This window comes from Miniopterus schreibersii (assembly GCF_964146895.1).
Source record: "Miniopterus schreibersii genome assembly, chromosome: 9".
NCBI lineage: Eukaryota > Metazoa > Chordata > Mammalia > Chiroptera > Miniopteridae > Miniopterus > Miniopterus schreibersii.
The window spans coordinates 51,543,667-51,557,922 of record NC_138118.1 but is presented as its reverse complement, the minus strand read 5'-3'; the positions used below and the strand labels follow the sequence as shown (position 1 = coordinate 51,557,922).

Below are 14,256 nucleotides of genomic sequence, written 5' to 3'. Positions count from 1 at the left end.
TTCTTATATTTTGTACTATTAGGAGATAAGATAGTAAGAGTATACTGAAAATAAAATATATTTTAAAAACACAGTAAAACAAACAGAAATGGTCTGAGAGCATCCATATTGATGACTAGGATATTAAAAAGCCTATATAAGCATTTATATTTTGTAATTTTCTATGTAATCTACTAAGTAAATAATAGAAATGCATTCAGTGTGTGTGTGTGTATATATAGTATGTAATTTATAATATATTCATTTTTTATTGTCTCATTTCAAAGAGAAACCATAACTTACTTGATACTTAACTATAAGGCAAAATATGAATAGTCCTGTGTTCCACAATTACAACTGTTACATAAACAGTTAATGCTGTATCTAGTAAAATCTTTCAGCTAGTAAAAGTCATATATGGCAGTGATATATTATGCACTGAATTCTTCTATAATTTAAGGCATCTTGATTAATTTATCTTCAGATTGCTACTGGACTAGAAATATTATGAGTATTTAATGATGTAGCTATTGAGGAATTAAAAGTGCAGATAACATTTTTTGGACCTAGATATAATACTTATAAATTAAATTCCTGACTACATTGATACAAAAAAAACATTGGGATTATTTTTGGTAAACAACTCCAAAAAAAATTGTGAACCATAGATTTTTACATCTTCTTATGTGTTTATAGAGCATTTCCCAAATTATTTTTGTGACGCAAATTATTCTAGCAATTGCTTTTCTATTTAAATGTATGATAATGACAATGACTTTGATTGTCCAAAATGGAATTTCATTTTACTCCTGTCGATCCACTTTGTTTTTCTCATTTCCACTTTAGATTTTACTTTAGCCTCTTTTTCTGACCTCTCTCTTAATAAACAAAATTTAAACTTACGTATTTAATGAAATATAAAATTTTGGTGTTACTAAAGTGTTTTCCCCCCTCTTTCCATTTCTTACTGATACTGTGTTGCCCTCTGCTGAATATGTTGGCATTCTGATTTGGTTCTAGGGCTGCAGAAAGAAGAGACACACATTTGAGAGCATCCATTTGACATTTGTAATTGTCTGGTGAAAAAATACTCTTGTGGGATTCATAATCTATCAGTTTCTTACCTTCTAAATTGATTCCTTGGACAGTCCTGTTAAAGCCACCATGTTCTTTTCATTTTCTTTGTTTTTAAATGCATATTATATTTATGCATATTCATATTATCTATGTCATATTCCTTCTACTGTAATGTGAGTTCCTTGATGGAATAAGCCTTACAGATACACTTTCCAAATGCTATGTGTACTCCATTGAGATAAAGAGAAAGAAATATACAGAATAGGTACATACATAAATCATGTTGTCATAATTATTTGTAACATAGTAATAGGAACATAAGTTTCCAGATTAATTTTGGTGACAGAAGAATTAGGTTTTGCCTTGTAATCTTACTCAAAGTGTCATGTAAACAGGAGACCAAGTAAAGCAACATCATGTTAAAAATATTACAAAATTGAAGTGGTTAAAAACATTCAGGTTAACTGAATATGTATAGGATTTTAAGCAAAACATGTATTTGAACTAGCCAATGAAACTCTAAGGAAAAGATCTTTTTTTCTTAGATTGGCACTACCCCCTTCTCTTTGCTTTGAGACCTTAGTGGTGTGTGGGTTATCACTGCTTGTATGTCTATTAAGGGTTATTTTAAATCAGCAGAATGAAATGTTTTATGTGACTTAATAGATTAAATAGATAGTATCTTTGATCCTCATCTAAACTTCAAATGTTTTGAAATAGTCACTGTGTTTATTTCCTTAAATACATTTACCTTTTAACAAGAGCTGTGTACCACTGTGGCTTATATGCTGTAAACAGCAAGAGAGGAGAACTTTGTAAGAATAATTTGTCTCCAGAACTCAGATAAAATAATCATACTTTTATAATTGATAAGACTATCCAATGTAATGAAACCTGTATTCTTGGTATACTAAAATTTTCCTTATTTACATTAGGATATGTCTGGATGGAAATGCTTAACACACACCTGAATTTGGTTTTTAGAATCCACTTGGCACAACTGCGCAGTGATACAGCTATTATGTCTCTTTTTGTTTTAAAAAACATCAGGCTCTGAATGAAGATATCCTAAATGTGGCTCAACCCAGTAATGGTTTTTAAAACCACAGCACAGATTAAGATTGATTTTCTGTAGATATTGTAGAAGTATTTCCTCCAGGGATAATTCCACACAAGGGCTGGAGCTTTTAGTATTTGATTTAAGGGATCAAATCAGTTTTTTCCTAAGACTTTTATATAAAGTGAATACATAAAAAAGCCACAATTCACTTCAGAGCTGCTTAAGAAGGAAATTAAGAAGGGAATTGGTACTGGATGATCATACACACAAAAAGCAAATTAAACCATAATACATACTAATGTTTTATAGACAGCATTTTACTGAAGTTAAATATTTGACTTTTGTCTTTACTCTTTTAGATCAGCAAATAAGAATTATAATGGCTTACAGATTTCAAAAGAGTCATTATTAAGCAACATTTTTTATGTCTCTAAAGAAATTGAAATCTGTAGTAAGAAATGAAACTTGCCTGGCTGGGCGTGGCTCAGTGCTTGAGCATCGACCTAGGATCCATGAGATCGTGGTTCGATTCCTTGCCTGGGTTACGGGCTCGATCCCCAATCGGGGGCATGTAGGAGGCAGCCGATTAGTGACTCTCTCATCATTGATGTTTCTATCTCTCTCTCTCCCTCTCCCTTCTTCTCTCAGAAATCAATAAAGATATATTTTAAAAAAAGAAAGAAATGAAATATATGTCTGATAATAATCTAGAACAATAAGTAATTTTTGTCTCTAAATACTTTGTTATACAACTGAAAAGAGTGATCGAGTGTGAAAAGCAGTTTGAAATTGAACTTCACAGAAGACAATGTAACATACGAATGCAATACTATTTTATATGACCTTCCAACTGTGTACTTTATAAAATTAAGTACTCATAGAATAACAGTTAGAAGCTACATGTGTAACCTTTACTTTTTTACATTTTGTAACAAGTATAATGTATGAAAAAGCATAACAGACATCAATAAGGGGAGAATTCTGCAGTATTAGTAACTTAACATAATCTCTCCCCCATGTGATTATACGTATGTGATATGAGAGAGTAGTTTTCAGTCCTTAGTTTGCAAAAGAATAAACCAACAGGACCCTCCTTCTACACTGGGATCCTGCTAAAATAGTGTTGGTGTAGTTCCCAGGAATTTGCATGTCTGAGGACATGGTTGGCACAGGGAAACCATGAATTACACTGAGGAGCAGAGATACAGGGAACTGTTTTAGTCAGCAATTCAGAAAACTGTGGGGATAAAGATACCAAACAATGTGAGCCTGTGAATGCTTCTTGCTCAATTGCTTGAGAAGTGTGAGTATTATTAAAAATGAATTTTTTTTTTCCATCCTAAAGCAGGTAGAGAATTATGCCTGTGATTCTTGAAAACTTGTAATGTACTTTGTAAAGTTCTATTGTAGTACATAGAACTACCTTTGACCCAACTCAGGAGATAGATGATTATAGGCTAAATCCTAAAAAAAACAAAAAAACTTTTGATTAACTGGTGATTAAGTGAAAATGACTATGAAATTTAATAGTTTTTGAATAAATGTATAATGGAAATACTAACTTTGAAGACACCAGCCTTAAAAACAGTTCTTTGGAACAAATGCAGATTTTTCGCCCCCCCCCAAAAAAAAGAATATTTCCGTGGCTGCTTCTTTATTGTTAAAGATTTGTTTTCTTTTCCTTTTTTATGGAGAGGAGAGTAAATTACTCAAATTGCCAAAGTTTAGCCTTGGTAAATGCACCGAAACAAATACATTATAATATAATTAATCTATCTGATGCTATTTTACTTGCAGATTCAAGAATGGCTTTGTTTAAATTGCCAAACCCAGAGAGCAATGTCGGGACAGCTTGGAGACATGGGCAGAATGCCTCCCACACCGTCAGGGCCAAAGGCCTCTCCTGTGCCTGTCCCCACAGAACAGCCACCTCAGAAAACAGCAACACCTGGTCAAGTCAAAGTTAAAAAGAAGGAGCAAGAAGGGAAAGCAGAAGGTGAAAAAACCATTTCAGAAAAAGCAAAAGAAACACCTTTAGTTGAAAAAATGTCCCCCAAGGTAACCACAGGTCAAAAACAAGAAGAGAGTAAACAAGAAAAAGACAAAGCTTTACTCCCTCAAGAAAAAAAGGCAACCCCTGAGGACAAAAAACCACTTCCAGAAGAAAAAAAGGCAACCACTGAAGACAAAAAAACACTTCCAGAAGAAAAAAAGGCAGCCACTGAAGACAAAAAAACACTTCCAGAAGAAAAAAAGGCAACCACTGAAGACAAAAAAACACTTCCAGAAGAAAAAAAGGCAATCACTGAAGACAAAAAACCAACCCCTGAAGACAAAAAACCACCTCCTGAAGAAGAAAAGCCACCTCTTGAAATAAAAATGCCAGCTCTCAAAGACAAAAAGCCAACCCCTGAAGACAAAAAGTTTCCCCCAGAAGCACCAACACCAGCTCTAGGGGAAGAACAGAAACAGGACTTACTTGAAACTCAAGTACAGGTTGCTGAGGAAACGCCTGAAGGCAGAGTGGCTCCGCAGGTGGTGCAGGAAGAGAAACCACCACAGACCAAGACCAAGACCGAGGATTTCCCGCCTGGGGTGCTTCAGAGTTTGCCTGAGGGAGGTGATGGGACAACTCAAAAGATGAAAGATCGGCCACAGGCAGTCTGCACAGCAAAGCCTGATCAGGTGGAACCTGGGAAAGAAAAAACAGTAAGTTATGTTTTCCTAACTTTGCAGTCTTATGTATATAATTTACTAATTTTTACCTAAGTACACGGAATGCTTAATGGTAATTATATAAGTAAAATCCTTCGATTAATGGTGTTTTCAGAGAAGTGTAACAGTTTGCTAAAATCAGAACTTTGGTTTTTTTGACAGCTTAATCTAATTTAATAAGACATTAGATATAAAATTTATTCTTCTAGCTTTTATGTCTATCAGATAATTTATCCAGCTCCTATAAAGTGATAAAGAAGTTTCTTAACATTTTAAGAGATTCCTTTTTCTCCCCACTATGAACATAAAATCGGTATCCTCCTTTATAAGAAATAATGTATGTTTTTAAGTTTCTGTTCACTTATCCAGCTGATTAAATAAGGGTCAACAAGTATTCTTCTCATTTAAAAGCCTTTCAAGTTGTGTTCAACCATAAAATTATATCATTGTGATTGCAAAAAAATTTGGAAAAATTTAAGATATATGCCATTTTTAAAAAAAGTTCATTTTAGTGTTTTGTGTGATTTTAATTAATATATTCTGTTTGTAGTTTTGTTCAATGTGTTTAATATTGAAGGGTTTTTTATAGTCCAAGCATAATCTTCAATAATATATATATATTCTTTTTTTTAGTAGAAACTTTTAAGAGTGCCCCATCTTAACCAATATTTATACACGTAATAGTATCATTTTTAGAGGAACTCTGATTTTTCAGATTACAGGAAACCTTACAATATATCTGACAGAATAATTTTATTTATTTTCTCTTTATTTTTTTTTTCCATCACCATTTATCCCCTCTCCACCTCCACCCAACCCCACTTCCCCCTACCCCTCCACCACCAAAACATCATACTATTGTCCATGACCATGAGTTCTTCCTCTTTTTTTTTTTTCTTTTTTCCTCAATCCCTCCACATCCCCACTACTACCACCACCACCCGTTGAATAATTTTAATTCACAGATGCTAGCAATGACTTGCAGGAAAACAAAATTATTTATAAGTATGAAAAGTTAATATTAGGCCCAGCTGGTGTGGCTCAGTGATTGAGAATCAATCCATGAACCAAGAGGTCCCTGGTTTGATTCCCGGTCAGGGCACATACCCGGGTTGGGGGCTCCATCACTAGTAGGGGGTGTGCAGGAGGCAGCCAATCAATGTCTCTTATTGATGTTTCAATTTCTCTATCTGTCTCCCTTCCTCTCTCTCTAAAATCAATAAAAGCATGTTTTAAAAAGAAGTTAATATTAGAACTCTATTTAGAACCTATAGTCCATCCAGACTGGTTCAGTTGTTTTGTTTTTTGTTGTTGTTTACATTTTTTAAGACATAATTTACCTCTGGTAGGTGATGCATACCTCATTAAATAAACTTTCATGTTCCCTTGTCATATAAATGAGTTTTTCAGAGTCAGAGAAAGCAGATGCCTATATATGTATCCCCCACTCTAATGTTTGGATCTAGACCCCCCCATTGCTTCTCCTAGCTAACCACTTTTCACAACTCAATGCCTTTTACCATTCCTCCCTTCTTGAAACTATCCTTGTCTTTCTTGACCCTTCCCTTATCTTTGTCTTTCTGATCATCCCTTACGAGTTTCTTGATTGTAGCAATTGCTTTTCTTTTTCCCAATCTCCATACGATGAGCTTTCTTGTTTTCCTTTGAGTTCTGTGTTCTTTCCTTATTGGAGTCACATGAACCTTTCCTAAATCCACTGGTTGTACCTTTGCCCCTCTTTTAGTTGCCAGATCTGCGTTTTCAATAGATTGTCCCACTTCAAAGCCCCATTGTGAGCTGGAACTCAGTATGTTAGAATCATATCCACCCTCTATAGAGGCAGTTTTTTACTTCTTACTTTTCTAGTTCATCATTCACCCTATCTCTGATTCCCCAGTCTGAGCAATCTGAGGTTTCTTCTTGCATGCTCTTTGCTCTCCACATCCAGTTCATCACGCTCTTCTTCATTCGCTCCTATTTCTAAGGAAGCTCTCCTACTTATGGCTTTCATGACCTTTTGCCAATGATTTGAATAATCCTGTTACTGGTCACTGTGACGTCTGTTTCTCCCTTCTCAAAAAGTAATAGCAGTCTAAGATAATATAGTTGTCAGATAAATTATTTTCTAGGGTTCAAACAATTTATTGCTCAGATACTTCTAATGATTCTCTATCCCTTGTTAAATATAATCTAGACAATGTGTTCTAATATTTTGTTAGTACACCACTTTTTATATTATTTTGTACCTTTATCACTATCATTTCCTTTTATCATGATTTTTTCTATGATTTTACAACCTCAATATGTATATACTAATTTTATTTCTAAATTAACTATATGTACTAATTTACTAATGTATTATTTACAATATAAAATATTAACAAATAAGATAAAATCAGTGGGGAAAATTAATCATTTTATTATATTTATTTAGATGTAGATACATTTGACCACATTAAAATATGATTAATGGTAGTGTTGTATAGAGAGAATTGATTGACTTAACTGTGCTTCAATATTTTAGAAAATTGGGTTTGAAATTTTTGATAGTTATTTGAAATTGAACTTCTAAGTTTATTTTTATATTTGACATTTAGTTTTAATGAATATCACAACAAAAAACGATAACCCACAAGCATATACCAGAGTTGGAAGTGGATCAAAGATTATACTTGCCAAATCTTGCTATCTGTTTTCTAAGTTTGAAATTGAAAACAAATTTTTTTCTTAATTGTAGAAATTCCACAAATGTTAATCTTCCCTGATACCAATCATCAGAAAATTAGTTGTTTTTAAATATTGTTTTAACAAATATCTTTAGAAACCACCAGAGTTCTTTATCTGGAAGACTTATAAACAGAATAAAATATTATCTTTAAAGTTTTTTAAATGAGCTGATATGACAGCTTTTTTAAATGAGGTCATTTTATATAGCATAATCATATAATTTCCAAATATTTGTCTTCAAAGGAGTGTTTTCACATCGTAATTTTTTTGAAGAGATGGCTATTGTTTATTTTTTCTTTAATACCTAAAAGGTAGAATATTGCTAATAACCAGGGTTTACTTTATTCCTAAATATCTAATAAATGGTATTACTGATAACCATTGTCATCACCAAAAAGTTGGGCAACTTTGGGATTCTTCTACTTTTGTTAAAAAGGAATTAACTCTTCACACTTACAACTTTTCAAACTGATTTCCCGTGAGATAATCAGTAAGCCTCTGTGGTTAAAATAAATTCATAGTTATTCTCTATCTCAGTACCAAATATTAAAGATATACTTCAAAATATAAAGGTCTCATTAGTATACAACATGTACTACATCTGTAAAATCTTGAGGCACTCTGCAATTCTGGCTTACTTGTAACAAATACAAGTAAATGAATTTCATATCTCTATAACCTTCCCCTTTAAAAAAATAATTTCCATCAGAAAAGCCATTCCTCAGTATTAAATATATAGTTTTTTAATTAAGAAATATAGACAACTTTATTATACAAATCCCTTGATATTGAGGCTATCTACATTGGTACATTATTACTCACAATAGAATTTTCTAAGGATTTTATTATAGAATCAGAATTATTAAACATTATAAACTGAGCATGTTAGAAATATCTCTATTTTGTTTCTATTATGTAACCTTTTGTTACTTACTTTGTTTTAATAATTTTCCCCCAAACCTTCTACAGTTACTTCTTTGTTTCTTCTAACAATATTTGCTAACAAAGACATGCAGTTTGATTTGTTACCATATTGGTTTCTACATATTACTTTAGACATTTTTCCATGGCAGAAAAACAACTTCCCCAAATCGCATGTGATTTTTTTCTTACACTTTTAAATAAGAAAACGCAAATGAAGGTTATGTCTTTATTATTCAATTTATTAAAAAATTATAAAGTACTGGATGTTTTTGTATTGGTGTCATAATATCACTTACTTTAATGCAAAAGCACATTATGTGCATAGACAATGTGTTATTGGAAATAACAGATGTACATTCAGATCTTAAATAGTTTTCCAGATAATGTCAAACATTTTTGGCTAACTTGTGTCAGATCTGATTCAACTTGGTCATCGTTGCTTTTACCTTGTAAACTTGCTAATGAAAAGTTTGTAACAATATGGAATTTGCTTTATTAATGTGTTTGTATGTTTCTTACATTATTAGTATCATACTTAACACATGATTTTTTTGTGAAAATCTTTTTAAAGAATGTTTTGTCTACCATTTACCTATTATAGGAAAGTTGGTTTAGTTGAAACTGGGTAATTTGGGCCACAAACCTGCCTAACTGAATGATTGATTAGCTTCAATATAAAGGTGAGCAAATGAAATAACTGCCTCACTATACTTTTTCCTTAAAGTATAACTTCCAGTTTTCTCCCAGGATTATCACACACCATGTGGCCAGCTGACATGAGAAATAAATGAATAGTGGTGTCAATCTTTTAATTAAAATTAGCAAAATATAATTTTGGATTGAAAATAAAATAAAAATATTAATGCTTACTTTTTACAGTCCCTTAAATAATTTGGTATATTTGCCCGGGTTTCTGCACCCCACTATCAAGACTCCTGACTTAACAGTTTAGCTTGGCTTTCTCAGCCCTCTGAAGTATGGTTCCAATATAACTTTTAAACAACCTAATATTCCCCACAAGTGAGAAATAGAAAACCAGCCAAATAGGCCTTTGTGTAATTCCTGAATGTAGCCTGTGCTATCTCCCTCCTAAATCTGTACTCACTTCTTCTCTGTGCACTGATGCTGCACCCTTAGGTCAACCCTATCAGAAAAATCCCACCCGGACCTCTAGGCCACTCTTCTTTTTAATGGCAGTCACTTTTGCTGTTGAACTCCCTATATTGATCAGATTTAAATTAGCTTTTTTGGAAATCAAATAATTCTCTTAATTTACCTTTTACTTTGTTCTGGGTACTATGTTAAGTCTCTTTTCTATCATTTAATCCACATAACTAATGATAAGATAAATATTATATCTGCTTTAAAGAGAGGAAAACTAAATTTCTGTGCCTAAGCTCACATAGCTGGGAAACAGCAAAGCTAAGATTATAGTTCAGTTCTGATTATAAAAGCTGAGCTTCTTAAACACTGTACACAATGCTTCTTTCCCATGATACTTTTGACATATTGCCTTTTCATTATTATAATCACATATATCTTGGCAGCTCCCACTATAATCCCAAACACTTTCTGTAATTTTTTACTTTGTTTATATATTTATTTTATTAATTCATTTGTCATTTGTGTCACTCATATTGTTATAGTATATCATTTGCATTTCTTTGTTGCCATATCATTTTTTCCCCATTCATTCCTGTCTTTCAAAATGAGTTTGTGAAGTGGAATTAAAATTTATTCTGAAATATAGTAAATAATTTGAAAGGTACATTTTTCTTTACTTTTTTAGCTTAATATTTTAAAATTACATGTTACTAAAGAATTCTCTTTTATATATTTAAAAAGAATACAGCTTATCTACCTTTGATACATACATCGAAACACTGTAACTTTCCTGATAAAAGCCAAAATGTCAACACCCATTAGCATAAACTTTTATTTCTGGTTAATATGACCCAGGGGTTAGCATTCAAGTTTCATACACACACGCGCACACACACACATATTTATTGTAGCAGCGTAATCAGATAGGATGAAAAATAATGAGGTTTTTTTGTACTGAAAAGGATTGCCATGTAGGTGGGACTTTCTGATTTTTCTCTCCCGGCTCAGTGAATTTTATGGACTTAATCTTGTTTAGAGTATTGGAACACTCAGACTAGCAAACCATTTTGACTGAAACATTCTATAAATGATTAAAGATACTACGTTTATTGTTTTACTTTGGCCCATTAAAATAAATGACTTGGGGGAAATTAACCAACAACTTAATATTGCACCCTTTCTTTGTACAGTATTATATTTAACCAGGAATTCAGTTCTTAACCCCAATAATATTCAGATACCTTCCGTTTACCTTTAACATGGAAGACTCAATGTTTCATTTGGGAAAAGGGCAGGTAAGTGGGGCTGTGCAGATGCGTCTTGGCATATTCCTCACCACTAGAGATGTCTCAAAATAAGACAGAGCTTCAAATGGGTCTCAACTCACTGCCTTTCAGCAGAAGAATATTGGAAAAACAGGAATTCTCTACTCTCTGCTTTATACTGGCAAGTAAAAAATATATGAATCTTAGCCTCTGGAAATTTTAAGTGATTGTTTCATTTACATAGACCCTAGTCTCAAGTAGCCATAATACGATACATGAGAAAAGCATAATACATAATAAAAAATAAAAGTCAGTATAATAGAGTCTAATGGAAATTGTACTTAGAAAGATACAGGGAAAATGTGTTCTTCAGGGCAGGTGAAAAATAACATTGCTATTGAAAAAAAAGATATGCTTAAATTATGGCTGTTCCCACTCACTGCCTCCATCTGAGATGACAAACAAAATTATCTTGCAAATGGTAGATACTTGGAATTTTATTCTTATGTAATAATTTCAGAGGTCATTCTAGATGTATTTTGAAAAAAATGAAATGGATAATTAATTTTAACATCTAATTATCTACTCAAATGAAGAAAATACAAAATAAGAAAAATCAGTGATATTTATACACATATGTATATTTGTTAATATATATGTATAAACTTAAAAGAGCCATTTGAATCTTTTCACTTCATTAAATCCTAATAGGTTACTGAGTAGCGACACAGTTTTGAAGCAACTGAGAGAAAACTCTCAATCTTTTAGTTATAGAGATATTTGGGAGAAAATAATATGTTATTCCTTCATCACATAAATCCTTTGATCATAGTTCTTTAGACATCCATTTGAAGTTTGAATAATTAGAGAAAATCAAACCTAACTTACACACTGTGTTTTACATTCTTATCGGTTCCATCTACTCTTTCATATTTGATCAAATTATTCCCGTGTTAAGAAATGTTATTTGTGAAGCAAGTGTTTGCAATGTTAAATCTGTATAGACCAGTGAACCTACATGGGTACAAATTGCATTAGTGGATAGCACAGGAGGAATAAATGGATGGACAGATGAGTACCTCAGCGTGCTGATCTCTGTATATGAAGAAAAACTTTTTGTTTGAATTTTAGCAACAGGTGAAAAGATGAATGTGTAGGTGCCTTAAAGAGGCAAAGAGCCTGGTTAGTATATGATCTAATGATTAACAATCTAGCAGTATAATGAAGGAGCAGATCACTCACCTGCATCAGGGAACTTTATACCTATGCTACTTAGTATGATAAAAATTGACATTATGAATTTTTTCAGCATACTATGGTACAATAAGGACATGACCAAGTGTTCTTTCTGCATAGTCTAGCCAAATGCCTTTTTGTCACTTAGCTGTATTTCCTCATTAACCACACCAAACATTTTATCTTAGACCCACAAACCTGTAGAGCAAAACCTTCCTAGATTTTTTGCCACCCTATAATATGGGGAAGAGGAGTCCTTAGGGAGGGAAATCATCATAGATACTTTCTGAATCAATCCTGTGAGGAGAATGGAGAAAAGAGACCAAGAAGATAGAGGTAGGAGGGAGAAGGGGGTAGAACATATTACTAAAGAAAGAAGGAAAACATGAACAGAAAGTGAAAGGCTACATAAAGGGGATGGTAGGGTAGGTATTTTGTTATTTATGTGTGTCAGTCTTCTGTCTAATGTATCTCAATTTCCTTTGTTACATTATGTATGTCTGGTCCTAATCTGATTTTTGTAAAATGTCACTAGAACTTTCGTTATCTGTTGTATAAAATTATAATTTATCCTTTATTATACTCAATGAGTTGTTATATGTAACAATAGTAACATTCCTTCTATACATGTATAGTTTTGTTATATTGTTGTTTTATAATATATGCAGACACAAAATAAAGAATGCAAATGACACCATCAAACTTTGATTATGAAAGATCATTTTCTTGCCCTTTTACTCACAAGGAGCTTAGATACTCCACCCCAGTGTTCATGGTGTTTATTGTCATTTAGTGAAGCTTGGAAAAGAAGACGAGGAAAGACATAGAAAGCATATTGGAGTAAAAAAAATGTCCTCTGGCTTTCTGTGGGATTTGAGGAGATGGAAATATCCCTCCACTGTGACCATCCAGAGAGATTTCATTAGAAGATTTTCCCTTGTTTACCTCTTCAATGTGTAGCTCTTAAGAAAAAGGATCCAACGTTAGTTGGGGGCTCATTAGCCCTATTACTATAGTCTCATAATTGCAGATAAGTAACCCTTTCCTGCAAAGACAGCTGAAATGGTGCAGAGAAATTAATTCTTGGTAACCCAAAGAGTAGACATTACTTTTTCGACTAAAGTTGTGAAAAATATATCAGACTGTCTTTTTAAATTAAGTCATGTTGGCAAATTCAGCAAAAGCATTTTACTCTGTGATTTGTTCAAGGTACATCTCTAACCATACATAATAAAGACATGTATTGAGATGAAAATGAGTGTAAAGTTAATATCAAGCCAACGACTTTTATATTTGAGAACTATGTAGGTAACGGGAGTATGAGAAGCAGGAGGAGACAGGGAAGGAAGGAAGAAAGGAAGGCAGGAGGGAAGGAAGGCAGGAAAGAAGAAAGATGTTTTTGCATGTTTGTTTGTTATCCAGCCTGACATCTGTTCCTTTTGGCTGTAGATGGGTTGGAGGAGCCGTGCCCACACACCCACTGAAAATACTGCGATGGTCAGTTCAGGATACAGACTTAGTGGAATCAAGGTGACCCCGTAGGCCAGCGTCAAATAGAGCATGCCTGGGCCCTTGTGCTGCTCTTCACCTGAGCTCTTCCTCACCTAGGGATGTGGGTTTTTTTTGATGTTCTCCTTTAAACATGGAAACTAACTGGATCAGCAGGGTTTCATTTTGCTCACAGCTCTTTAAAATTTGGACTTATGCAAAAAGTCTCTATGTTTAACATTTTTGTTTAAGGCCTGCCTCTCTGATTGAATCAAATTGTCATCATGGCTTTATCATAGGAAAGCAGTAGTTGAAGCCTGTGACTTGTCTACTGTGTCCCAGCTCCCTGGAAAGCCCATCTGTCCATTCACAAAGTTAGCTGTTGTGCTGGTTGAAGGGAGCTGACTTTGAAATACTGTGAAGATAAAAATACAAGTATTTTCAAAGTCAGAAGACATTTATAAGTGATATTTGTTAAATATCTTTGAGGTGGGATACTGAAGATTAATGTGCTTAACAACCTTATAAAAATAATAGCTATTTCCCTTTTACTGAAGCCATAAGTCAGACCAGTTATTGTGTTACTTTTACAAAGTTTACAATTTCTAAACATTCCTTTCAAGTGATATGGCATTGTAATATTAACTGCAATACCAAGTAAATAGTTTGTTTTATGTTTAT

General features: G+C 33.1%; 1 protein-coding gene across 1 annotated transcript in view; it reads left to right on the top strand.

Moving 5' to 3' along the window:
• Positions 1-14,256, top strand: part of PCLO (piccolo presynaptic cytomatrix protein) — a gene marked incomplete at its 5' end in the record, with an annotated part of 287,210 nt that overhangs the window by 152,662 nt on the left and 120,292 nt on the right. The window contains one exon of the mRNA XM_081147631.1: positions 3,914-4,825. Within this exon, the coding sequence (XP_081003757.1) occupies positions 3,914-4,825 (912 nt within the window). The remainder of the gene's footprint in view (positions 1-3,913; positions 4,826-14,256) is intronic.